The sequence below is a fragment of the Nomascus leucogenys genome, chromosome 15 (genome assembly GCF_006542625.1).
Source record: "Nomascus leucogenys isolate Asia chromosome 15, Asia_NLE_v1, whole genome shotgun sequence".
In the NCBI taxonomy this organism is placed as follows: domain Eukaryota; kingdom Metazoa; phylum Chordata; class Mammalia; order Primates; family Hylobatidae; genus Nomascus; species Nomascus leucogenys.
This window is the reverse complement of record NC_044395.1, coordinates 23,512,784-23,539,947: the sequence shown is the minus strand read 5'-3', so window position 1 is coordinate 23,539,947 and position 27,164 is coordinate 23,512,784. Positions and strand designations below refer to the sequence as shown.

General features: G+C 46.8%; 1 protein-coding gene across 1 annotated transcript; it reads right to left on the bottom strand.

The window, feature by feature from the left end:
• On the bottom strand, positions 1-25,343 carry POU2AF1 (POU class 2 homeobox associating factor 1). Its single transcript, XM_012495791.2, has 5 exons — positions 25,236-25,343; positions 4,411-4,541; positions 3,714-3,756; positions 3,364-3,629; positions 1-488 (listed from the first exon to the last, which is right to left on the bottom strand). The coding sequence occupies exons 1-5, from the start codon at positions 25,249-25,251 to the stop codon at positions 174-176; spliced, it is 771 nt and encodes a 256-aa protein (XP_012351245.2). The 5' UTR covers positions 25,252-25,343; the 3' UTR covers positions 1-173.
• Between the last annotated feature and the right edge of the window lie 1,821 nt (positions 25,344-27,164).

Below are 27,164 nucleotides of genomic sequence, written 5' to 3'. Positions count from 1 at the left end.
GGGAGGGAGGGGAAGGAAGAAGGGAAGGAAGGTTTACAGGTCTACAATTCTAGCTGTGCATAGAAAGTGTAGTTATGAAATGACTACTCCAAACAAGCATGAACTTGGGGCTCAATTCCAGGCTCATTTTAAAATCCCAGTTTCAGGGAACAGGACTCAGGTGGGAGCCACCCCTAAAAGCCTTCCACAGAGAGAGTGTGGTTGAGAGCGTAGGTGTCGCTATCCTCTTCCTCCAAAAGCAGCTTGTCGATGGTCAATGAGCTGGCGGCTCTCCTGGGGTCTTCCATGTCCTGAAGGACTGGCTCTGGGATAGAGATGGGGAGCTGAACAAACTGGGGCCCAGGTAGGGCTGGGGCCGGAGGCTGGTACTGCAGGGTGGAGGTGGGTAGTGTGGAAAGGGGCTGAGGCCACGGGAAATAGGTGAGGGGTGCCTGGTGCTCTGGGCCCTCCAGCGGGGGCCCCACTGCGGGCGTGGCGGAGCTTCTTGTCTGTGACAGGAAAACACAGGACAGAGGATTAGCAGCCCCGGGAGACCCATCCACCCATCCTTGCCCTTAGAGGGGCCTCCATCTCCCCCTTCAACTCTGCCCTTTCCTGGTTTCTCACTTCATGGGGCTCTACCTCCTCCTGCTCAAAGTCTCCCGCAAGGGAGAAGCCAGGCTGACTTCAACCGCAGCCCCAACCCTGACCCTTCCTAGCTATATGTCTTTGCTCAGGCCACTTCCTGCTCAGAAGGCTCATTTTTCTCATCTATGAAATAGAATACAAATAGTAACGAACTCATTGGGTTAAGCCAATTAGAAAAGATTTTCCAGGTTTCGTTGAATACAAAATTCATTCCTATTTCAGAGATCTTAAAACATGAAAAACATATGCATCTTAAAATCTGTGAAAATACATGTTAAACCATAGCCTGGCAGCTGTATCTGGAAGGTGGCCACTGTCCTGCCCAGACACAAAGACAGTCCAGGCTCCACACAACAGCTTTGGAGGTCCCCTTGGGCCAACACAGCTCCGTCACCTCCCACCCCTCTAGTGGCGGCCAGCATGGGGAGGCCCGGCCATCCCCAGATGGGGGAAGCACTGCTTTGTCAGCAAACTTGGCCTTCCTTCCTGCTGCTGCCTGGTGCCTGGTGCCTTCCACATCCTCGTCCTCCTCTGTGTCTGAGCTGATCTCCATGGCCATCCCACTTATGGGCACCCCCCATGACCCTCCAAGTGTTAGAGTCCTTCTCCTGAATGCTCTACGCGTCATACCTCTCACCTGCATGGTGACTGCCCTCACAAACCTCAGATCAGGCCTGCAACAGAGGCGGGACCTGGATTCTTACTTTTCTTTCACACTTGAGGAAAGCAGAGAGAAGAGGATGCTCTCTGCATGGATTCATGAGACAGAGGCCAAAATCTCCCCCTACCATCCCTGTCTCCCCTGTCATATGTCCCTCCTACTGTCCCTGTGTCTTGACAGCAAACTGTTAGAATCATTTAGGGCAGGGCTTTTCTCAACCTCCTGGGGATCTCGTTAGAATGCAGCTTCTGGCACAGGAAGTCTGGAGTGGGGCCTGGGATTTTGCATGTTTAATCAGATCTCAGGGGACTCCAATGTGGCCAGTCCAGGGACCAGAGTTTGAGTAGCAAGGCGTTAGGGTGTTTTTGCACAGAATGATAGAGCTGGAAATGGTCTCAGAGGCCTTCCAGCCTCCCGAAATCTGGGCTGAGGTGTACACCCCACCACAGCATAACCGCTTCCTCTCCTTTGACTTAAGCCAGTGGTCCCCATCCCAGTGTCCTGAAAGCAGACAGAATCCGGGAAAGCCTCCTGATTCTCAGCTTTTCAAAAGTCCAGATGGAAATTCTACATTTCCCAGTCACAAACCTGTAACTATAGGTTTCTTTGCTCGGGAATACAATTACATCCACTCAGCACCACAGCAGGTCTTATCTCCACTGATCAGGAGTGTGGACTTACAGCTCTAGCCAGCTTTGATGAGTTAATTTACAAAATGGCAAAACAAATAAATTAATTCTTAATGAATACTGTTTGTTTGATATACAGAACCTTTCAAAGCAGAAGGTGGGAATGATGAAAGGGGATAAATAACGAAAGGAATCCTTGGTAATGAAATGGCTGGGAGCCATGAGTCCTCCACCCACCACCCTCACCCCAGGCCCCTGACATGGAAATGAGTTGCCTGGGAGAGGTGTTGGATTAACTCCTTCTTATCGATCATCATCCAGGCTCAAAACTGGTTTGCTGGGTAGCCAGGTGGACCTGGGAAGGAAGGGCTCCTGCGGGCCTTTCATAGAAGGTGCTTGGAGGCAGGGGCAGGTGCGTCAGGATGACACTGGACCCTGGAGGGAAACGGAGGAGACAAGGTGGACAAAAGCAAGCTCCACCATTGAAGGCGGGCTCTGGGACTGCTCAAGGCCCAGCTCTACTTCCCACGGTCTCCCTGGACTGGAGCTGGATACAGCTGTAACCACAGGTCTTTTTGCCCTTGAATACTTAGAAAATTCCCATTCCTTTAGTCGAACAGGCATCATTAACATAAATCTATTGCCCTTCCTTCCTTCATTCCTGGGGGAAGAGGCTCTTCCTTTCCCATCAGGCCCTTGGTTAATGTTAGCAGACTTTGATATGATGATAACTAATATATATTCGTGGTTTCTGTATGCCAGACACTGTGCTAAGCCCTCCACACTCATTATTTCATTTGATCCTGACAACGACCCTTTTCTTGGTATTCCCACTTTACAGATGAGGACACTGAGGCTCAGAGAGTTTTAAGTCACTAAACCCAGAGTCACATAGCTAGTAAGTGAAGGGGCACGGATTTGAACAAGGCAATCTGACAGTAGAGACAGAACTTTAAAAAATTACCCCACACGTGGGTCTGACACCATCAAAAACATCACCTGTTGTTCAGCCTAGAAATCTTCTGTTAAACCCCATTATTAAGTGAACAATCACTCCCTAAGTTATCTGAATAGAAATGAAAGGCTAGTTCCAACACAAGACCCCATGTAGATCTCACTTGGTACCACATTCACTAAAAACTTCAACTCAGAACCAAGATTCACTGCTTGCAGGGAAGCTGGGGAGATTTAGAACAGGGAATCAGAGAAGATCTCCCCAGTCCTGAGGAGCAGAAAGTATCACAAGAGAGGCTGCGAGACATCTTTGTGGAAGATATTTCAGGAAATGAGAATCAGAGCAGGCCTCCATGGAGGACAAGGCGAGCTTTGATGACCTGATTATCTTGAGAATCAATAGCAAGGAAGATCAGGGTCGAGAAGTCAGCTCTGGTTATAGAAGGGTGCACTCAGCATGGGCAGGTGCAGTTCTGCCTTTGTGTGACATACCGTGACGTTGGTGATGAGTGGTGGAGAGGCATAGGTCAACACTGAGGAGGGCCCCACCACCGTGTAGCTGGGGCACACGGGCTGCACATACATGTCAGCTGAGTAGGGGCAGCTGACAGCTTCATGGGGCACATACTCGGTGTAAGGTGTCCATGGGGCCAGGGGCTGGAGGGTGGCCGGGGTGGGCTGGGAGAGCCAGCCGGCACACAGGGCACCCTCCTCTGTCACTGCAGACACAGAGCCTTCCATGTCCAGGCAGGAAGGACCTGTGGGAAGAAGGAAATTACAGAATTTCAGATGCCACCCAGATGAGAGGCCTGGGGGCCACCAGGGCTACGGGGCACTCTTACCCACTGTGGTGTATGTCGCCAGGGGCTGATGGGGCAGCACCACCTAGAGGGGAGAGGAGAAGACCAGGGTCAGTGTTTAGCCATCATCAACTGGCCCTGTGCAGGGAACTTGCCCAGAGGGCCTCAGGGCAGGAGAGTAGAAGGTAGGAATCTCTCTGGTTAGAACAAAACATCCCACCCGGTATCCCAACCATCACCACCTACACGTGAGAGATTTGTGTTTCCATTTAGCAGGAAGCCTGTGCGCTCAGGGAGCTGGTGTCTTCTTCTTCTCAGGGGGAGCCCCCAACTCACACCAGGGTATGCAAGTCATTCGCTCACTCAGGCCTTGACAGTAGCTGTGTTCAGTGGGCCAACTGAGCCAGCCCTGATCCCTCATCCCAGTTGCTCCACCCTAGCTCTATCCCTGGCAGCCTCCACCATGCGACCTGCACTCCTTCCTGCCTGATCCTCTTGGTCACCTCCCAAGCCGTCTGCCTGCACACACACACATTCTTACACAAACACAAACACACACACTCTCACACACATACACACTCACACGCACTCTCACACTCACACTCTCACACACACTCACACACACATACACACACACTCCCTCACACACACACTCACACACACATACACTCTCACACTATCTCTGACACACACATTCTCTCAAACACACACTCACATTCTTACACACACAAACTCTCACCGCCGTAGGTGCAGGTGCTGCCCCGCTGCTGGAGTGGCCTCGCTTCCTCCTCAGCAGTTCCTTCACTGGCTCCTTCACACGGACGCCCTGGTATGGCCGGGCCGGGGCTGGGGCTTGCTCCGGGGGTGTGGCTGTGAAAAGCAATGTCCCTGGAGCCCATGGTCCTTCTCAGACGAGCCCCCACCCCAAAGTGCCCATTTCCTCATGGATCTGCCTGCTCCCCCAAGTCATGCTTGAACACAGAGAACCGCGTGACGCTTCCTAGAACGCTTCTCCAGTATTGTCACTCCTCCTACTCCCAAACCTTCTGTGGGTCCCCTGCACCCACACAACGAAGGCCCAGCTCCTTATCCTAGAATTGGACAGTCTTCAGAATGAGATCTGAACCCATTTCTCTCACCACTTTGCACACTCTCTACTACACAAACCCTGACTCCAACCAGAAGGTCTGTCTGTGTTCTCTACGTGTTCCTGCGTGTCTCACCTCCTCATCTGTGGTTGAGGTTTTCCATGGTCAGAATTCCCTCTCACTTCTTCCAACCTCTTGATTCTTGCTGACCCAAGACAAATGCAACCCTCCTGCCTGACCCCTGCAGCCTGAGGAATTTCCACATTCTACAGCCTCTCAAACATTTCCAGATCTGATTAGTATTCATCATAGGTGGCAGTAGAGGACAGCCGTAAGAGCAGGGACTCTGAGCCAGATAGCACAGGCCTCAAATCCTGCCCCTGCTACCACCTCGCTGTGTGATCCTGGGCAAGTTACTAAACCTCTCTGTGCCTCTTAATCTTCAGTTTCTTTATCAAAGGAATATTGAGAGAAGTCACCAGATGTAGGAAATTGGTAGAACAGTATATGCCTCAAATAAACTCAGGTACAGGGTAGGCATTCAAAAAAATTCAGTCTGTTATGTAATAGTCATTCTTTTTGATGGAAGTGTCTTATACCCACAACTAGATTATAAACACCTCAAGGTGAATTATTGTACCTTATTTCTCTATATCTTCCCAGTGGCATGCCTATCATTTTTAAGCTCAGTCGATACTTATTGATTAATCAATTGGGTGATTCTTTAAGACATGCTGCCATTTGTCTTCCCTTCACCTCTCCTACACCTTTAGGATGGAGGCAAGTGGCTCCCAGGTTCTCAGTGACTTTCAGGGCATGGGACAATTACCCAAAGGTGATCCATATGCCCTGGGGCCAGAGAGTGTCCACCTGCTGCTGAGGGAAGGTTTCCTTCCCCTCTTGCCATCAAAGCCAGGAAACCAAAGCATTGAACCAAATAAGAGCCAGTGCATAGGGCCCTTCCTGGCCTGGGAGAGCAATTGAAAAGCCGCCGTGGCTGGGAAGCGACAAGCTGCCCACCTAGACAGCCTGTGGCCTAGGGGCCCTGGGCTCTCAGAGAGCAGGCCTGGGTCAGCCAAGAAACACTAGCCCTTAGGACTTCCACAGGGAGCCCATTATTATCCACCGATAAGGGCCCCAGGGATCTGGGCTCTGAATCAAAGTCCCGGAAGCCTAGGTATCTGTTAAACCCGGATCTGCAGCACTGCCCTGGTTGAACTTTGCTCAGTAAATACCCAGCTGATAAGGTCCCATGCCTGACTCGGCACCAGACCTCCCTCCAGGCTCCAGCCACGAGCAAGGCCTGGCCTTGAAGCCCAGAAGGCAGAGAGAAGCTTGGGCAGAGGCAACAGGAAGTGTGAAGTGAGCCCCAGGGGCAGATGTTGGGGGTCAGGAATCCCAGTATCTCAGGTGGACTTCAGACCCATCCTCCAAGGTCTCTCAGCTGGCCAGGTAGCAAATCAACCAGGAAATGATGCAATATACAGGTACAGGTCCTGCTCCAGGAGAGTCTGATTCTAGGGGGCTGATATAGGCCTAGGAATCTGTATGTATAAAAATCTCTCTTGGGAGGCTGAGGTGAGTGGATCACAAGGTCAGGAGATTGAGACCGTCCTGACCAACATGGTGAAAGCCCATCTCTACTGAAATACAAAAAAATAGCCAGATGTGGTGGCAGGCACCTGTAATCCCAGTTACTTAGGAGGCTGACTCAGCGGAATGGCTTGAACCTGGGAGGTGGAGTTTGCAGTGAGCTGAGATCACACCACTGCACTCCAGCCTGGCAACAGAGAGAGACTCTGTCTCAAAAAAAAAAAAAAAAAAAAAATCTGTCAGGTAATTCTGAAAATATACTGGGATTACAACTGCTGATAATCCATTCCTAATTTAACATAAGAATCTCCCGATAACATCCCAATAGGAGATTCATTATCCTTATTTTAACTTCCCCTGTCTGAACAACAGATCTCTACTGGTATTCATTCATTCTTTCAAATATTTCTAGTGCTAGGAGTACAGAGCTGCACAGGACCCATCCGCTCACATGGATCTTGCAGTCTAATGGGGAAGACAAGCAACAAAAGTTACCAGCAGATGAATGCATCACAACTTGTGAAATTCAGGCTGCTATAGGAGTGTCTAGCAGGGGAACCAGCCTGGTTCTGTGCCCCGGGGCCACCTGTGCACCTCCACCTTTGCTCTGAACACCAGTGACAGTAGACTTGAGAACCACACATACCCGTATTCAAATCTGGGCTGTCACTTACTGGTGGAAAGTTCTTAGATTTATTTAATGTCTCTGGGCTTCAATTTCCTCGTTTGTAAAATGGGAATAATAATTCTTCTCTCACACAGTGGTTGTGAGGATTAACCAAAATAACACATGGGGAGCTCCAAAGGCCATGTCTGGCACAGGGTAGATGCTCAATACATGTGGTTTTAATTATCTTCCCTCTGGCCATTTCCACCTTCCTTTCGGGGGGATATTACCATGTCAGACAGCTCTTCCTCCTACTGAGGCTAACTTATGGCAACACATGCCGTATTTCCCTCCATTACCTTCTAATGAAACTCACATTTCTTAATCCATTTACAGCTGTCTCATCTATAAAGTGAGGATCATAATGGTATGTATGTTGTAGGGTAATTTAAGATTTGCATGTGAAATGCTTGGAATAGAGTTTGGCACAAAGCATGTAATACATGTGAGCTCCTATTATCATGAATATTAGTAGTAATATTCCTTTCCGAAATCTGAGGAGAGATACCAGGTGTCCCCCTAGGTCTGAAGGGACTTCTCATTCCTTCAGCTATTTCTAAATGACATGGTTTTAGTCCCCCCACCTTCCTTCTGGGTGAGTCGCTCTTGCACAAGTTCCATTTGCCACTTTCCCTACTGCTGGGTGGTGCCCAGCGATGACCACAGGCCCCAGGTACAATCTGACGTGTCAGCGAACAGGGCACCTGCCCTGCCACACTCTACTCACTCTTTCTCAGGGTCACCCCATGGCCACGTCAGCATTTTTCGTTTTAATCTTTATGAGTAGATAGTCAGTGTATATATTTATGGGGTACACGAGATATTTGGATGTGGGCATGCAATGCATACTCATCACATCAGGGTAAATAAAGCACCCATCCCCTCAAGCATTTGTCACCTCTTTGTGTTATAAACAATCCAGTTATACTTTTATTTATTTTTAAGTGTACCATAAATTATTGTTGACTATAGTCACCCTGTTGTGCTATCAAATACTGGATCATATTCATGTTATCTAACTACATTTTTGTACCCATAAATCATCCCCACTCCCACTCCCCCTGCTGCCCTTCCCAGCTTCTGGTAGCCATCATTCTACTCTCTATCTCCATGCATTCAATTATGTGAATTTTTAGTTCCCACATACAAGTGAGAGCATGAGAATTGTGTCTTTCTGTGCCTGGCTTATTCCCTTCACATAACGTCCTCCAGTTCCATCCATGCTGTTGCACACATCAGTTCTGTTCACAACCACATCCTGCAATTCACACCTGTCTTCAATTGGGTTCGCAGCTATTCCTTAGGCATAAAGTACAGTCTGAGGCATTGTGTACTCGAGAGAAATTTGGGAAATGGGGTTACTTGGAGGTCTGAGCACTGTGGTCACCCTCTTAATTCAGCTGAGGGACAAGAAGGGCTCAATCCCATATGCACATATCTCAGACCATCTCAGAGACAGGTGTATGGCTCAGCCTCCTCTTGTTTGCATGTACACTTCTGAGGAAGGGCTCAGAGGCCTCCTGGTCCTAGTCCCTCCCAGGAAGTGGACACACCACACACTTGGCTGGAAAGGGACCAGCTGGGCACTTCCAGGATCTTGTCAAGAGAGGGCTTTCCGCCTCCTACTGTTTCTAAGTCAATGAACAAAGAGCGATCGGTGGAGGTGCTGTGGACAGAGAGTATCACCCTCTAATGTCTGGACTTCCTTGGAACTCAGTGTCAACAGGCGTGCCCTGGCACAACAGACCATATGTGGAGCAATCTCCAAGTCCCCACCTCTACCTATTGTCGTTGCAGGACTCCCACAGCTCCCAAGGGTCTCCTGACTGCCCGGCACATGTCCACAGCCAGCTGCCAAAGAATCCTGTAACTGACTCCAACGGAGCAGGTAAGAGGGAGGGTGCTTCTCATAGTGACTTTGCAAAGTGCTCATGAAATATCAGAATCTGAAGCCTCAAGACGATTCCAAAGGAGCCCAATTGCCAAGTGTTTTTGCAAGTTGAAACTTGCAGCTGGTACCTTTCACACCAACCTATGTGCAGCAACAATAAACATTTTTAATTCCACAGTAAACACTGAGCTCCCTACTGCCACCAGCATGAGAACTGAGCCCACAAATACAAATTTGGGAGAGGAAAAAAGTTTGTCTAAAATCACGATTGCCTCACCCTTGGGGCTCCCGGATCCCTGAATTAACTTCAAAACAACTAAACTAGAATATGTAAAAGAAAGATTTTTAACTTTTTAAATAATTTCTTAAAATCATAATAAAAAATGCAAACAAAATAAACCAGGAGGTTGAAATAATATCAGCAGAGAGGATAGAAGCCCAATTTCCCATAGTAGAGTTCTCCAGAGATTTTAATAAGCCCCCGATTAACTTGTAGCTCTAAGTAGTTCATCCTCAAAGCCTGAAGCTTTCTCACCATTAATCCTGTGGTCTGAGGGCCTTTCAAGTCTCCTGTGGGTATCCAAGAGTCCATCACGGAGGAAAATCTTTCCACCTTAGCATGAGCCTCTCGGCCCTGATTAGAAATCTCCTTTTTTGGGCTGAGAAGTTCACCATACTGCCTTTCTATACCACTGGAAGTCAAGCCAATGGAGTTTGAGGGGGAAAAAAATCATTTACAGAAAAACCATTAATTTGGCCCCTATAAGGGCTTCCCTTTTCCAAAATGAGCAATGAAACAAAATCTGTAGGTACAAAAAGTCAGCAGAGACTATTTCAGTTCCCCCTGCCACACACCCAGACATGCTCCACATCACAAAAATAAGAGTCCTGCAGCTGCTGTTCTGCTGGAGAGTGCAGAGCATGAAAACTCATGCAAACTGGTCACCTCAGTCAGCACCCTGGCTGCATGTGGACATTTGTGCCTGCTTTGCACCAAGCTAGGAACATGTGGAGTGTACTGATTTAAATAAATATGGTGCTCCAGTTCCTTGATGAAAGTATGATAAAATATCACCCAGGAAATATGTAAAATTGTCAGCACTTGTTTATTTAATGGCACCTTGCAAACCACATTCACACCACAGTGCAGGAGCTACTCATCTAAGGAGCTAAGTCCCTCCTGATGGCTCTGAGCTAAGCAAACACCTAGGGCCTGGTCAATGGTAACTTCTCTTCTGGGGCAACTTTAAGAGAGCCCATGTCATTCCCTAAAACAGCCTCCAAGGCACCCTTGAGAGAAGGCCCTTCTCCCAGCCATTGTCCTCTTGTGATGTCCCATGAGCTGCCAGGGCCAGGCACCAGGGTGGACAACAGTTAAGACAGTTGCTCTAATGGCGAGGTGGGCTGCAGGATAAGCATGCATTTCCGTCCCACCGTCTCACCTACTGAGAGTACTCTCCATTCACAACTGACTGGTTGAACCTCAAATCAGCAAGGTGGTACCACAGTGAGCAATGGAGCAGAGGAGAGGAATGTATCTTTCCTTATTAGATCAAGGCTTGAATCTGGAATTGCCCATCTTATCTAGGATAGGAATAACATGGGAATAATCTGTAGTTAGGCAGCTGGAGGAGGCAGCTGGATATCCAGTTGTTTGTCCCTTGATTTAAGCAATATCTAATTTTGGCTTTTCAAGACCAAAGAGAGCCTTATGAAAAAAATAACTTTTCCTGAGCCCATCATGTAAGGACCACTTTCTTGGAGGACGGACTCTTCACATCCCAGCATTAGTTTTGTATTTGGGGTCAGACCCAATTGCCCAAGTACCAAGGCTCATGGTGGCCTGGGGTGCAGCCTATGTGAGTGAGAGTAGCCCTAACAATGGATTCATGAGAGACATCACAGCCGGTCAAGAGGAGCTTTCTGGATAATGCTCAACTTTACTAACCAATGGCCCTCATGATGCAAGGGATTCCTTTATGAAGGACATTGGAGAAAGGCAGTGGTTGTTAGCATCAAGCCTGAGAAAGAAATCACTTGGTCAATTTTTTAGGAACTTACCTAAAAATCAGGTAAAGCTTGTAGCCACACAAGGCCATTTTGAAAGATAAAAGCCCCTAGCCCAGAAGGACATGTGACACACTGTTAATAGTGACACACTATTGATCACTCTAAGTAATCACTGGAAATATCTTCTGCTGTTGAATCTTCAGGGGAAAAAAAACCCACTGAGAAGAAATACGATTTTCTCTTTATTTGTAGCAAAACTAATTGAACAATAGGAATTCAAGACTATGGCCAACAAACTTGCCCTGGCTTCTAACTGAAAATCAAGTCACAATAGTTGCTGCCACCTTTCACTTTCATATAAAGAATTCTTTACATTTTCATAGAAGAATTAGCAGGGTGCGGTGGCAGGAGCCTGTAATCTCAGCTACTCAGGAGGCTGAGGCAGCAGAATCACTTGAACCCAGGAGGCAGAGGCTGCAGTGAGCCAAGATCGCACCATTGCAGTCCAGCCTGGGCGACAGGAGTGAAACTCCATCTCAAACAAAAAAAAAAGAATTGCTTACATTTTCATGTAAAGAATTTTGTTTGTGCTTGTGGCCCAAGGACTTCTAGAGAACATTAACTCCAGTTGGCTAAAGGATTATTCACATCTTTAACTGAAACACTAATGTGGGTGCTTTTCTTACAGTGACGGTCTGAGTCAAAGTTTTCAAATTTGTTCTTTCCATTCATGGACAATGGCTGATTTTTTTCCAAACAGGAAGAAAGAAGTTGGGTTTTGGCCAAAGGTTGGACTTGACACACTACAGAAAGGCTTTCCCACTCGTTTACACTATATTTTAGTTGACATTTCTTGTTGTTGTTCAACATAGGCCAACAAAGAAATCCCATATGCATGAAAACGCAGGCTTCCCATTCACTAACATTTGAACTGAGAGGACCCTGCAGCCAGGAATTATAAACACGTCACTCATATATCCTGCAATCTGGATGATACCCAGGACAGAGGAGAAAAGGACAGCAGGGGGAGAAAGGTGACTTTAAAGGTGATTGGAAGACATGAGAGAAAGGGGAACCATGACTGAAGTACAATTTGATGTTGCCTGCAAGGCTGCTGGACAGCCGAAGAATAAGTTGTAATATCTTGCCTGGTAGGCTGGGATGTCTCTATCAGATCAAAAAGATGGTGGCTGACCTCATGTTCTCTGGTCTGGGTGGAGAAGATCAAGGAACAGACAGTGACATGTGCCCTCCCTGTGTCCCCATTCTAAAAGACTATTCCTTCCCATCAGCCCCAAAGATCTCACTCATCAACCATGGGCAGGTCCCCTGGGAAAGGCTGAACCAGGGGCCACGGTCACTGAGAATTTCCCCAGACCTAGGCAAGCCACCAGGACCTAGAAAGAACAGCCCTGACAGTGGGACCCAGGGGACACTCTTAAGGTATGTTGGAGGTGACAGCAGAGGGTTTTTCAGTCTTAGAGCCACAGAGCCCCAGACCAAAGTGGTCTAGGGGCCGAGTGATTCCTACTTAATGGAGGTCATAGCCAACAGGAAATGGACCCCCAGGGCGGTCACAGGGATCCCTCTAGGTTGTATTAGGCTGAAGTCAAGAGCCCACTGACCCACAGAAGACCACCCTTCTCCACCAAGCTCAGACCTGAGCATTTACACCCTACGGCCTCAGGATTACTTGGATTGTCCCTAAACTTCTGGGTGTCCCTCCCCACAACCGCAGGTAGGGGCAGCCAAAGGCCTCGAGTGCGAGAGGTTTCCGCGTGGCCGCGGCCTTCTAACCCTTCCCTCACAGGCACAACTCCCAGGGATCCTTTCCCCTGCGCTCTCCGCACCTTCCACACCACACCTCCCTTCCTCTGAGCCTCCTGCAGATCAGGTCAAGCACAGAAGGCTGTTTGTACCCATTCTCTGCTCCCAGGGACTCAGGTCTGTTGAATGAACGGGTGGCAAAGGTCCATGTGTTTCCTGGTCACATTCTTAACTCTCGGGAGCTCTGAAATCACCACATTCCTATGTGCATGATGTTCCATAGAGATTTTGACACTAATGATTGCAGGTGGAGCCTCACTACAACGTATTCCTCTTCCCCTCCCTTCCTTTACTGAGAAGGAAAGTGATGCTCAGAGATGTTCAGTGACTTGCCAAACGACTACACTTGTAAGTGTAGTCAACCAAAGAGACTACAGTGTCCTCAACCAAGCCCAGGACCTGCGATTCCAAGTACAGTCCACTTTTGCCTCACTGCCTGCCTTGTCCCTGCCCGGGCAAGTCCCATTTATTTCTCTGAGCGACACTGCAGGTTGATCATCAAATGATTCCTGGCCCCGTCCTAACCCTCCTCGCTCCAGTTAAAGTCTGGGCTTGGACTACCCTGATCCAGTCTCCCTCAAGTGCCAATTTCCCTAAGAAATGGTGTTGCCCAGCCAAGAGAGGAGAGATCAGTCCACGAGAACCTTGTCAGCAGCCTTCTCACATGAGGAGTGACGAGAACTGAGAGACCCAAACAATTCCCCGCAAGGTTTTATTTTTGGTATTTTTCGACTGAAATGACAGCGGACAGGTCCACCTGAGAAAGCAGCTGCATCTGCCTGCCTTTTACAGAAACTGGGGTCACTGGAGCAGAAAGGGTTCCCATCTCAGATACACTGTGTCCCAGGGTAGGGGACCAGACCAAGAGACCCCTGGCAAAGCATTCATTGAACAAGTACTTGCTGAGCAGAACAGATGAGGTTCTTGCCCTCTTGGAGCTTACAGTCTAGTCTAGTGGGGTACACAGACTTTAATCAAATAATTGCACAAACAAATTTAGAATTACAAACTGTGACAGAGCTGCATCTGCCTCAGAACTGAAGTGGTTCTGGCTTGTTTGGATGGTTTCCACCTACACCTTGTTTAGTAAGGCTTGAACAAGCAGCAAACTGGGGCCCCAAGTCTGTAGAGACTGTATAGAGGGGAGTGCAAGAGATATGACTGTTTTGTCTCCAATGCAGAGGGGCTGGTCTGGGGCCAGAGGCTCAGGCCTCACCATGAGCAGACCCTTGTCCCAGACACTCTAAGTGGCTGATCCTGAGTGAATCCTAAGGGTGTGTCACTATCTTGGCTGATCGGCCCACCAAGAGAAGAGGAGTCCAGGGAACTCAGATTCTAAGATGGAAATCAGCAGGTTTCAGAGCTTCCATACTGAGTCTCGAGCATGACTTGCTAAGATTCAAATTTGCAGAGGCTTTTGTGCCAGCCTAGAGCTACCCTTGATGAAGTCATAACCTGCCTCCATCTAAGCAAGGGCCCTTTTCAACTGGGAGGGGAAGAAGGACCTAGTGCAACACTAAAATTCTTGTCATTGAGAAGCAGTGTGGTATAGTTTGGGACTAGACCTAGTTTAGAAAGCCTGTTATGTTGCTTATTACCTGTGTGACTCTTGGCAAATCACTTAACCAGAGTGTGCCTCAGTTTCCCCATCTGCAAAATGAAAGTAATAATATCCATCTCAAAGGGTTATCATGAGAACTGTATGAGATTAATACAATGAAACACCTGGTGCATAATGAGCTCCCAACAAATAGCCCTTTCTCCTTTGATCTCAGCCAACAATCCATGGCCCATCTGTCATCGGAGAAGTAGCCTTGGTACAGTGACCCTAACTTGCCCCCATTCAGCTACATCCTGATACTGAATGTCTCTGTCTTCAGCATACCCAGGGCCTTCTGTTGCCTGCAAGGCCTGTCTCTACCTGCCTTCATTATGCTCCTGGAATTAATCCCTCAGGTACCTGGAATCCCCAGGCAGCAAGATACCCCTACTTAGGAGACAGGGAGGCCAATGATGCTGCAGAGGGGCTGGTGAAAGACCTCACTTTCATACAGCAATCCTAGACAGGAGACGCCAAACCCTGGAAATGGCCTTTTATAAAGATATGATGAGCTGAGCAGAAGACTTCTTTCTTCAGAAGTCACCAGAGGATTAGGTTGCAGCAGATATGAGTTTTTAAAGGATGACTTTAGAAATGAAAAACCTTGGATATCTTTGAATGGCAGCGATTAGGTTGCAGACAGAGTATGATGGCGTTCCCTTGTCCTGACCTCAGATGCAGCCCCTTAAGGAACCTATATGTATCTCCTAAAGGCCAGAAACACAGCCATGGCTGAGGCGATGTTGTAGATACTCCCCCAAGGGGGCTAGAAACCTAGCAGCACATATCGCATATGGAATAGAAATGTGACAATGGGCAAGGGAGGGCTCTTCAGTGCCCATAGATGGGAGTTTTATCACCTTGTAGAGTAAAGCAGATTCCTGGATTACGTATTTGGCATTGCCTCAAATTTGCTGAGAGTGGGGTATCAGAAGGAGAGAGAAAGCGCCTAAACAGAGCTCCAGACCTACCATCCCAGACCAGAAGGTGAATGAGGAGAGTCCACCCACCCCAGTGGCCACCCCAATTCTATAGCAAGGCAGTACCACAGTGAGGGATGGAGCAGAGGAAAGGGCTGTCTCTTTCCTTATTAGATCAAGGCTTGAATCTAGAATTGCCCATCTGAACTAGGATGGGAATAACCTGTGGCTAGGCAGCTGGAGGAGGCAGATGGATATCTGATTTTTTGTTCCTTGATTCAGGCAATATCTAATTTTGGCTTTTCAAGACCAAAGAGCTTTATTGAAAAAACCTAACTTTTCCTGAGACCATCAGGTAAGGACCACTTTCTTGGAGAATGGACTCTTCAGACCCCAGCATTAGTTTTATATTTGGCGTCAGACTCAACTGCCCAAGTTCCAAGGCTCATGGTGGCCTGGGGTGTAGCCTACACAAGTGAGAGTAGCCCTAACAATGGATTCATGAGAGACATCACGGTTGGTCAAGAGGAGCTTTCTGGATAATGCTCAGCTTTGCTCACCAATGGCCCTCATGATGCAAGGGATTCCTTTATGAAAGACAATGGAGAAGGGGAGTGGTTTTTAGTATCAAGCCTGAGAAAGAAGTCACTTGGTCACTTTTTTAGGAATTTACCCCCTCCTTATTCACAAGAGACCCACAAAGACTGAACACATAGTCTTCACAGCTTCAAAGTTTGATGAAGACCAGTGCAATATGTTTCACAGCCACTCACTGCCACTCTCTGTGACCAGCTAGCAGGGATCTTGCTAAAAAGAGGGGTAGATTGGCCAGGTCAGGGGGATCCAGCTGTGATCTGAAGAACCCTGGAATATAGTTATGGTGCCTGCAGGTGCCAACAGAGTGAGAATGGCAGGGAAATGTGAGGGAACATAAGCAATCAGAGCTCCAGATATCCCCCCAAAACTGCATCATTTTTATTCTTATACTGAAGTTCTACAGTAGATTTGGTTTGAATAAGGGAGTTTATAACAAAATTGTTATAGACATCAGCCTAGAAATCCTTGGATTTTCTTCCCAGTGCTAATATTTTACGTCCTAAGATGCATCTGCACATCCCAGGATCTAAGCAAGAAGTCAGATTATCATCTATTCTTCAGGATGCAAACCCAATGCTACATGTTCCATGACACCTGCCCTGATTCCATCATCCCCACCTTCTGCTGAAGATAATTTATTTCATTGGTTGGTTTCTCTAGCTGGAAATAATTCCATTATTGGATGGATGCCTAGAGGGATGCATACCTGCATGGGATGATGAATAGATGGTTGATTTTCCTTCTATTCCTTTCCTTCCTGAATTGGTGTGCCTTTCATCCAACATTAAGACTTGCTTCTATTGTCAACTCTCTTGCCTCTCTTCTTTTCTTTCCTTTCTGTCACCTCAGCATTTCCTAGTCCTGGAAAGTTTTAACAATGTCCTGTATGCTTGCTCTCTTCCAGTGAAATGTATGGCTCTTTCTAGTGGATTAAAAAGTAATTCAGTTTAAGACTGGTCAAATCCTTTTTTGTCCCAGCACCTGGTCTGAGAATGATTCTGGTTTATAATCTTTTGGTGACCAGCTCTTCCCAGAAAGTGGTACTAATGAAACCGTTACTAAGAAAAGGAGGCCACACATTGTTGTTTCAGTTTTCGGTATCTATTTCTTGCATATTTCAAGTGTCATTCTGCTCACAACTAGATTACAAACACTCAGTCCAATCTTGTGAATTAAAAAAACAAACACAAGTTTGCCAGTCAGTACAAGTCTTGCTGCCACCCTACCTTACAAGGTCGGTAGGAAAATTGTGACGCGAGTTCCAAATTTGATCATAGAATGGTCAGATTAATCATCAGAAGTAACCGTGATCACTAACCCACCACAAGTTACAAGACTGGAGATGTGTGCCCTGCCATTTCACAAGAAATGCAGAACCCAGAGGACATACAAATTGTAATCTAAAATTAGCCAGCATAACCTTTGTCTTCAGAGGTAGATTGTGACAGAATGGGAAGATAATAATAGCAACTAGTATTTATTGAGTGTTTACTTAATGCCAAGCACAGCAGAAAACCCCTACCACAATCCCATAAAGTAAGAGTCACACCCCGGGTGCATGCCTATAAAGAAATGGTGGCAGAAGGAGGAAAAAGGACTTGCCAGTGTCACACAACCAGTAAGGCATAAACCTAGGACTCAAACTCAGATCTGCCTGCCCCAGAAATTAAGCTTTAACTACTAAAGGCAAAGAAAGAACAGAAGTGTCACTCTCTAACTCAAAGTTAAACCCTACTCTCTACATCTTACTCTCCACACCCCACCTAAACACACACAAATACACACACACACACACACACACACACACAAACACAGAGAGAGAGAGAGAGATGAAGGAGCAGCCTGACTTTTCCAAAGTCTAGAAAGTTCAGAATGAAGGAAGTGCCATGGAGGCAGAAGCCTTGGCTCCCAGCAAAGGCTGCCTGCCACATCGGGCTCTCTACTAAAACTGCACAGAAAAGAGTAGGGCTGGCTTATTTGGGGGCAAACTCTAGGTCCTTCTCTGAGCCTTTTATTATAGCTAAAATGTCTTCAAACTGTCCCCCAGAGAAGGCCCAGCTACAAGCAGAGACCTTGTTTTCTTCAACAGGTAAGCTGAAGTAAATGTTAAACAAACAAAATGGGTTCTCATGGTATGAACTACCATCTGCAGGCCTCATTTTGCCATTGGTCCCTTATCTGACATGGAAGGTCTGTGCTTTTACCAAGAATACTTCCTACGCACTGTGAGAGAGACAGGCACTGTGGCAGGGAGACAGGACAGCTTAGCAGGCCAACACTTGAGGTCTGTTCACATGAATTTTGCTTTGTGGGAGAGTTACTAACTTAATCTTCATGATTCAGTTTCCTCATCTATAAAATGAACCTTACAACAGAATCTTCTTCATGGAGTTTTTATGAGGATTAAATGAGATAATGCACTCAAAGCATAATGAAGACTGGCAGTTGTTACACTCAACATCCACCTTCCCTTCCTTTCTAACAGCCCCTGCATTATGGAGGGTGGCAATGTGCCCAGCTAAACAATTATGCTATTCTCCCTTGTAGATAGAAATGGCATCAGATGTCAGCAGAAGTTGTGTGTTGGGGAGGGAGAAGGGGCAGCAATTGGGAGGCATGGTCTTTTGCTATTCCCTTTTCTTCTTCTTCCTTGTCCAAAGATGTGATGCTCACAGATGTAATGGCTGGAGTTACAATGGCAACTATGAAAAAAATCTTGAGGACAAGAGCCACACGCCAGGGACGGCAGATTAGAAAGAAAAAAGGAGCCTTGGGTGTTGTTGGCACTGTGAGACTCCATAAGATCCTGAACACCCTACTGTGGACTTCTTTTATGTGAGAGAAAGGACACCACTGTCTTACTTAAATCTACGTTATTTCAGGTCTCTTCACCAGCAATCAAATGTAATCCAAACTGATCCAACAGAACATTTTGTATACTGCATAGCACCAAATAAGTTCTCCATTCCCCAGAGATGTTTGTTTATCACTGTTAAAAGGATTGAGCATTCTTCTGCTCTTAGCAATGCCCAAAGGTTTATTAGAAGCCATCCATTTCAACCTCCAGGTCAGCAGTTCTCAGCCTTCCCAACTGGGAGGCATTTGCAGCTCTCCTTCAATGCCCAGGACAATTTAATCAGAAGCTCTAGGTTGAGATCCAGGCATCTGTGTTTCTTAAATCTCCTCAGAGCATTCCAGTGTGTAGCCAAGGTATAAAAACACGGCCCTAAGCAGATAGAAGAACCCCATCTATTAAATTAAGGACTTCTGATTTTAAACTTTTATTTATTTTTTATATAAACACTCAGGAAAACTCAGCAATTAGAGCTGGCAAAGAACCTCAATCAAGTTCAATCTCTAGGAAAATTAGCCAGGAAAAGGCAAGTTCCATTCCAACACTAGAACATTTGAGACCCAAAGTGGTTAGGTGGCTTGCTTAAGGTCTCTCATCTAATTTTGTGTAGAATGGAAAGTAGAACCCCTGGCTCCTGCCTACAAGGACAGTGCTTTGTCCCCAGTATCACACAAGCAGGACAAGAGGGTTTCAGAGAAGGCCTCCCCATCCCAGGTAGGCTCACTTTTGTCAAGCAGTTCTACAAAAACGAGAAAACTAGAGTGTTACTAAGCATTTCATAAAGGTGAGAATTATGTTAATGTTCACAATCAATTAGCCAACTTTGGTTTGGTTGGCTCAGAATAAGAAATAGGTGGACATCCCAACAACGATAGACTGGATTAAGAAAATGTGGCACATATACACCATGGAATACTATGCAGCCATAAAAAATGATGAGTTCGTGTCCTTTGTAGGGACATGGATGAAACTGGAAACCATCATTCTCAGTAAACTATCGCAAGGACAAAAAACTAAACACCGCATGTTCTCACTCATAGGTGGGAATTGAACAATGAGAACTCATGGACACAGGAAGGGGAATATCACACTCCGGGGACTGTTGTGGGGTTGGGGGAGGGGGGAGGGACAGCATTAGGAGATATACCTAATGCTAAATGACTAGTTAATGGGTGCAGGAAATCAACATGGCACATGGATACGTATGTAACAAACCTGCACATTGTGCACATGTACCCTAAAACCTAAAGTATAATTAAAAAAAAATAAAAATTAATAAAAAAAAGAAATAGGTGGACATCTTCATTAAGTGGGAAGATAAACTACTTTAGAAAGATGTCAAAGAGGGAAAAAACACTTTGTAATGGGAAAGTTAAAAGCAAATATTTAGAAGACTTCTTTATGAATTAAATGCCCACACATTTAATGAACAGCTGTAGGCAAACTTGATTTTTTCTTTTTTTTTTTTTTGGTTCCTCATGAAAGAACAGAATCTCAAGTGTGAATTGGGAGAGAGCTTTCAAAACTTCTGAGTCAGTAACTTTGGGGACAAATCTGGCATTTTCTTTAGTAAATAAATATAAGTGGCAGGAAGTAAAATATCCATCAAGAACATCATCTGCTCTTTTACCAATTAAATCTGCGTATTTGGTTGATGTTTGTCCTTTATTTCACCTACAGAAGGTGCATGTGAATTTGTGTCTCTCTTTTGGATTCTACTTGCCCTTAACAGCAAGAACTGCTTAATTGGCCAGGCGTGGTGGTTCACACCTGTAATCCCAGCACTTTGGGAGGCCAAGGCAGGTGCATCACTCGAGGCCAGGAGTTCGAGACCAGCCTGGCCAACATGGTGAAACCCCATCTCCAATGAAAATGCAAAATTAGCTGGGCGTTGTGGCATGTGTCTGTAATCTCAGCTACACAGGAGGCTGAGGCAGGAGAATCGCTTGAATTCGGAGGCAGAGGTTGCAGTGAGCTGATCTTGCACCACTGCACTGCAGCCTGGGTGACAGAGCAAGACTCTATCTCAAAAAAAGAACTGCTGAATCAATGGAATCAACCTGGTAAGAAGTAAAGGTGCTCACGAGGCTTATTAAATAAGCAAAGGTTGTAACATAGAATAGAAATATTAGAGGTTGTCCAGAAACCTAAATTACCTCTAATTGTAAGTTGTGCTTAAATTTATGTAGGAGATAGGCTTCCAAAAATTATATGCATAGTACACATTTTACTTATCTTTAACTGCCTCCCAAACAATATTGGCTCTTTAGTGGAACCCTAGAGTACATTTGAAGAGCAGAGTTCTATGTTGATGAGAATTTTAAGGCCTTAATTTTTCTGTTTGCTAAATCTCTGCTCTGTTCAAGTTGTCTAAAAGCAAAGGCATATCCATGACATAGTAATTTGATACGAATTATTTCCTGTTCCAAGGCCAAGTCCACAGGACACCAAGACAATCAGCCAGTCCAAAGAAAATCAGTCAAGCTTTCCTTTCATTAGCATGTAGATTGTTCCCTAATACAAACAACAACAATAAAAAGCAACTGTCCAATTTGTTCACTTTCTAGCAAATGGAGTTCAGTTTATTATACACAGTTCTATCACTTTTAAGGAAGAAATTCAATCAAATCAGTTTGGGGCATTGTACAAATTATTTAATGAATTGGCTGCAAGTTTTATTTCCCATTGGTGTTAGCAATGTACAACCCAAGGATACTGAGGTTTTGTTTTGTTTTGTTTTTTGTTTTTGAGACAGAGTCTCGCTCTGTACCCCAGGCTGGAGTGCAGTGGCACGATCTCGGCTCACTGCAAGCTCCGCCTCCCAGGTTCATGCCATTCTCCTGCCTCAGCCTCCCGAGTAGCTGGGACTACAGGCGCCTGCCACCACGCCTGGCTAATTTTTTTGTATTTTTAGTAGAGACGGGGTTTCACCGTGTTAGCCAGGTTGGTCTCAAATCTCCTGACCTCGTGATCCGCCCGCCTCAGCCTCCCAAAGTGCTGGGATTACAGGCGCCCGCCACCGCACCCGGCCTGATACTGAGTATCTTAAGGAAATGAATGCCTGAAGAACCAAACAAATTATCTCAGACCAGAAGTTGGCAATGTTTGTCTATTATAAGCCAGAGAGAAAATATTTTAGGCTTTGCATGCTGCACAGTCTCTCTCACAACTACTCAACTCTGCAAAAGCAGCCCTAGACAATATTCAAATGATAGACATAGCTGTGTTCCAACAAAACTTTATTTACAAATGGGGTGGCAGGCCTGATTTGGCACAGAGGTCATAGATTGCAGACCCCTATTTTAGACCCTTGGAAAACTTTGCAATATCCTATCACCCAAGAATATGTAGACTGTGGCTTTTTAACTATTCTAATCAAAGTGTGGAAAAGGATATATGAATTTAACATAACACTGATCACTCAAGATGGGCCCACAGGAGGTTTCCAGGATGGAAGGCACTAACTCACCCCTACCACTACTTATCAGGAAACTTGCTATCATTTTACCCACATTCTCTACTTTAATTCTCACAAAAACCTTGGGAGGCAGACATTAGAATCCCCACTTCCCAGATGAGGAAATGAATGGAAATTTCCTTCTCTCAAAGGAAGAACTAAGTTGCCCAGTCAACTTTCAGACCTGTCTCCCTCCAAGGTTCCTGCTATTTCCACTACACTGTTACTAGCTAGGGAGGGATGGTAATTCTTCACATCTGCACCTGACCAGCAGGTCCAAGTCCAGAACCCAGGGAGAGAATCTACAGGTGGAGTGACGTCTTCATCCAACCAGCCCATCAAGCAAGTCTCAAATCCATTGGTTGGGGCTTGAAGATTTCTACTTCTCTGTGCCAGCAATTCTGGGCTTTGTCACGTTATGCTCTAATCTTAACCAAAAGCCAGGGTTCACATTTAGTCCACAAACTAGGGTCATGGGCTAGGTAGGGAGGAGGTAACATTCACAAAGTGAATGTTTTCTTAACCCTTTCCAGAACCCCATAGTACAGTCATTTCAGCTCATGCCTCGAGGGTGTTTTCTGAAAAAAGAAAGTGCCCTTTCAGCACTCTTGGTGTCTGATTTCAAACCCTGCCCTTCCATCGGGTGATTCTAAGTGGGCTGACATGCTGCCCTGTTTTTACTGATTTTCTCACAGTGTTTAGTCACCCAGGTGCCCTCTATACCACATACTTGGGTTCAGGCTAAGGGGATGGGTCCAGAGCCCAGGGTCTCTCCTACTTTTCCTTTAAGGCTTAAAGGACAATTCAAGATAATTTTGATTTGTGTTCATCTGAACATGTGGAAACATTTACCCCAGTTATTCCATTGATGAGCTTACAGTGTGGTCTCCCTTACAATGGAGTTTTGATCTATCTGACTGGTCTCCAAGGTGTGAGCAGGAAGCATGCCCTCCAGCATCCCCTTTAAAAAATTTGGGGGACAGGTGCGGTGACTCACACCTGTAATCCCAGCACTTTGGGAGGTCAAAGCGGGTGGATCACTTGAGTCCAGCAGTTCGAGACCAGCCTGGACAACATAGTAAAACACCATCTCTACTAAAAAATACAAAGAAAATAGCTGGGTGTGGTGGCGGGCACCTGTAGTCCCAGCTACTAGGGAGGCTGAGGCAAGAGAACCACTTGAACCCAGGAGGCAGAGGTTGCAGTGAGCCGAGATCGCGCCACTGCACTCCAGCCTGGGCAACAGAGCAAGACTCTGTCTCAAAAAAAAAAAAAAACAAAAAACAAAAAACAAAAAGTCTGTTCATCTCTTAGAAGTAATTAGAAATGAAAAAATGTAGTACGGAACCAAGCGGGGAGAATATGGCAGATTGTGAATGCAGGGAAGCAACTCATATCTCAGAGGCTGATGCAGACAGAGCAATGAACATGACTTCAGTGGCACCTCACTTACTAAGGGTAGATCCTCAGTGTGGATATGATTTTTACCCCCACTTTACATACGAAAAACCTAAGGATTGAGAAAAAGGAAAGTGACTTGCTCATAGAAGGTAGGAGCTGAGGCAAAACTCCTTCCAGCGGCTCACACAAAAATCAAATGATTCAGCCCTAAGTGAAAAGGCACACAGATGCTTAGGAGCCCCCAGTAAAAACATGAATGCCCACCTGCTCTCATCCACAGAGCACTCACAACAGGGTCAGCTGCCATTGTCCCAGGAAGGATAGGCTGCCGCTGCTCCATCACCTGTTGGGAAGAGTCGCGTGCCAACAATTCTTGAATATTCCTAGTTATCTTGGAAAGAGTCTATAACTCTCAAACCTAAATTAAAGTTCATTTCTCTTTATTTTTTTAAAAAATGGATCTTTTGATATCAAACAATGGTGGGTTTTCACAATCTGAGAAATTTTGAAATCACTCTTCTGTGTTACTTGTTAATCAGCTTAATTCCAGAGAAATTTACGTAAGACATAAAGCAAACAATAAATTGGTGATAAGGTGACAGTGTCACATTTTAATCAATGAAGTTATATTTTCAGAACTTTAGTGGATCCAATCAAGTATCTTTCCATAAAATAAAAACATTCCCTAATATATCTTCTTCTGTAAATCTAGATTCTCTTATATTAAGCATGCTTGAGGCACAGCGTACTTAAATTAATTAAAAGGCATTTTAAGGAACTAAGAATCTTTAAGAGAAAGACAGAGCAATTTTTGGTCATTTTTCTTGCTTGACGAAGTATAGAACTAAGCCCCAATAAGGTTCAACTCTCAGAGGCTGATGAGTTGACTCTGTTTACCTTGTCAAAAGAATGTTGTAAATAATCTGTATTATTTCAGTTATTAGTAAGGTAAGTCGCTGTTTAGTCCACATAAAGGAAAATAAAGTTCACAATTGTTCCATCCAACTCCAGGGATAAAAATCAAGGCCAAAGATAAACCCACTGCTCCCTTTGCAGTGGGATAGACAAGCCTTGTCACAGAAGGGAAAAAAGAATGACGAAAGGCAAGACAGTGGAGCGAGTGAGGACACGCTTCACCAAGCCAGGTCTCCACTCCTCCCAGGGTATCCACAGGAACAAGTCACGCCCTGGCACAAAGCTAAGTCACTCAGCTAGAAACAGGCCCAGGGAATTCAACAGAAGGCTGAAGAGCCACGACTTATGGAAATAAAGCCCCTCCTGTAAAGAACTGCATGGCTTTTCCCTCCCAACCCCAAACCCATCCCACATCTGGCTTTTGTTGTGTGAATCATAAACTGCCCTTTCTTCACCACAGTGATTCATGCACAGAAGCGGAGGTACCCTGAGCCGTCCCACCTTGGAACACTAGTTCGTTCCCCTCCAGCCTGGAAAATCAGCATCACCTCTGACAGGCTGGTTTCTCCACCAGGCTCCATCCTGCCCACCTCCCCTCTCCCGGCTCCCAGACTTGGAACCCAGACCCCCTCCCTGCGTGGCCCCATCACCTCCACCACCAGCTCCCCAATTCCAGGCCAAGCTGTGATCGCCCTGCCCCGCTGGCACTCGCTTGGGTCTGACAGCCACAGCCAAACCACTTACGTTTTTGCCAGAGCATGGCCTGTGACAGGATGTTGCCTTTTCTCTTTGAAGCCGACAGTTTGGCTTCTTTAATGTGAGACCGGGGTGTGTTTTCCTCCAGTGGAGCCACCGCTTGCGCTGAGGCTGTTTCCTGGGCTTTTTAAAGGCCCGGGTTCCCGCTGCGTGGGCCGCGTCATCACATCCTCCCACCTCAGGCACGGGTGCAACGTTTCTGCAGCCAGGCCGCCTGTCACCCCACTGTGCGCGCCCCAGCGGCCCCGGCCCAGAGTGCTCCACACCCGGAGCCAGCCAGCTGGGACAGAGCAACAGCGCAGCTCGGGCAGCCACGGCCTGCACCGGCCCCGCGGGGACCTGCTGTGTGTGGGTGTGAAGGTGGTGTGGGGCAAGATGTGGGAACCCCGTGTCAAGCCCTCCCCAGGCCAGTGATGAGCCCAAAGGCTCCTCTGGAAAACGTTGGTCTTTGCATGGCGCCCATGCAGGCTTCCAGGCCACCAGGGCATGGGCAGGACTCAGCCCGCCATGGGCGCCTGCTCAGCGGGAAATGCGATTCCCTGGGGTCACTGGTTCTCAACTGGGAGGAAACACCTGTCATCTCTTCAAGCCTCAGTAAACAACCTCCTCATTCTTTTAATATTGCTTTTCTGTTTATTCCATTTTGAAACACAATAGCCCCTCCCCTCGCCCCCAGCCACCCCCAAAATGGCAAGGCTTAATCATGCTGAAATATGGGGGCGCTGGTTCTCATGGCGGCTATGCCCACAGAGAAAGAGGCCAACCCTCAGGAAAGAAAGGAGAACATGCCCGTGCTCTTTGACTGGAGCTGGGCTTGTAGGCACAGGATGAACAGGGCCTCCTGCGAGTGACCACCCACTGATAACAGGAAGCTTCTTTAAGTAAAAGTCATGGGCTCACCATCTGGAAGTATAGAGGGTGTTGGCTACCGTCTCCTTCCCAGTTTGGAAGCCTTCTGCCACTGCATATCTGAGGTCCACATGCTCAGGCTCCAGGGACTCAGTCAGTTTGGGGTCAAGACCCCTTGGCTACGACCCCTAGAGCAGGTGTGGGGCCTTGCTGCTCTGCCGTCCATACTGCCTCAGAGCCATCTTGCACCACCTAGACCTGATCATGCTGTCCTCTGGCCTACAAAGCATTCACCTTTCCCTTCAGCCACAGAGCTGGAGGCCTAGAAGGCCTCTCACAATCGAGCCCTTGCCTTCCTTTCCAGCCTCACCACCCACTGCCCTCCTACCACTGGTCCCACTGCCCTCTAAGCACCACCAAACACCCATGCAATTCCCTGCCTTTGACCTTGCTGTCTTCTCTTGCCGGAAGGACAAACCCCCAGCCCAGAAAATACTTGTTCCTCTTCTCAGATCTTAGAGCACTTTGTTCATTATGTGATGGTGAATTGTCACATGACTCTGACAGTTTCTCAAGGAGGTTTCATCTTTGCCTCTCCAGTGCCCCACACAAGACCTGGAGCATAGTGACTCCCAATAAAAGTTCATCTGATGAAGTTACGAATTACTGTCTCTAATAGGTTGTTGATTTGAGGGCAGGTCTTGAGGAGAAATGCTGTCCACATTTTATAAATGACTCACTCAAAAGCCAGGGAAGGCTGTCTCCTGGCTGGCTATAAGCCCTCCCCGCAAAGCCTCTGAAGTTCAGGACAGTGGAGGCCCCCACGCTGTGGTGGCTGGCAGCCCACAGCCTGGCCTGGCAGGGGGCAGCATTGCAAGGCCTTGGGTTGTGCCAAAGAGTTTCCATGAGAAACAGAGGCACATCCCTCAGGCCTGCCTCAGTCACAGGAGACGTGGGTTCCCATGAAGGCTCTGACACTCACTCACTGTGTCCCCTTCAACAAGTCGCATAACTCTTCTAGCCTCAGTTTCCTCATTTATAAAATGAAGAACCAGTTCTGTGAGTGTC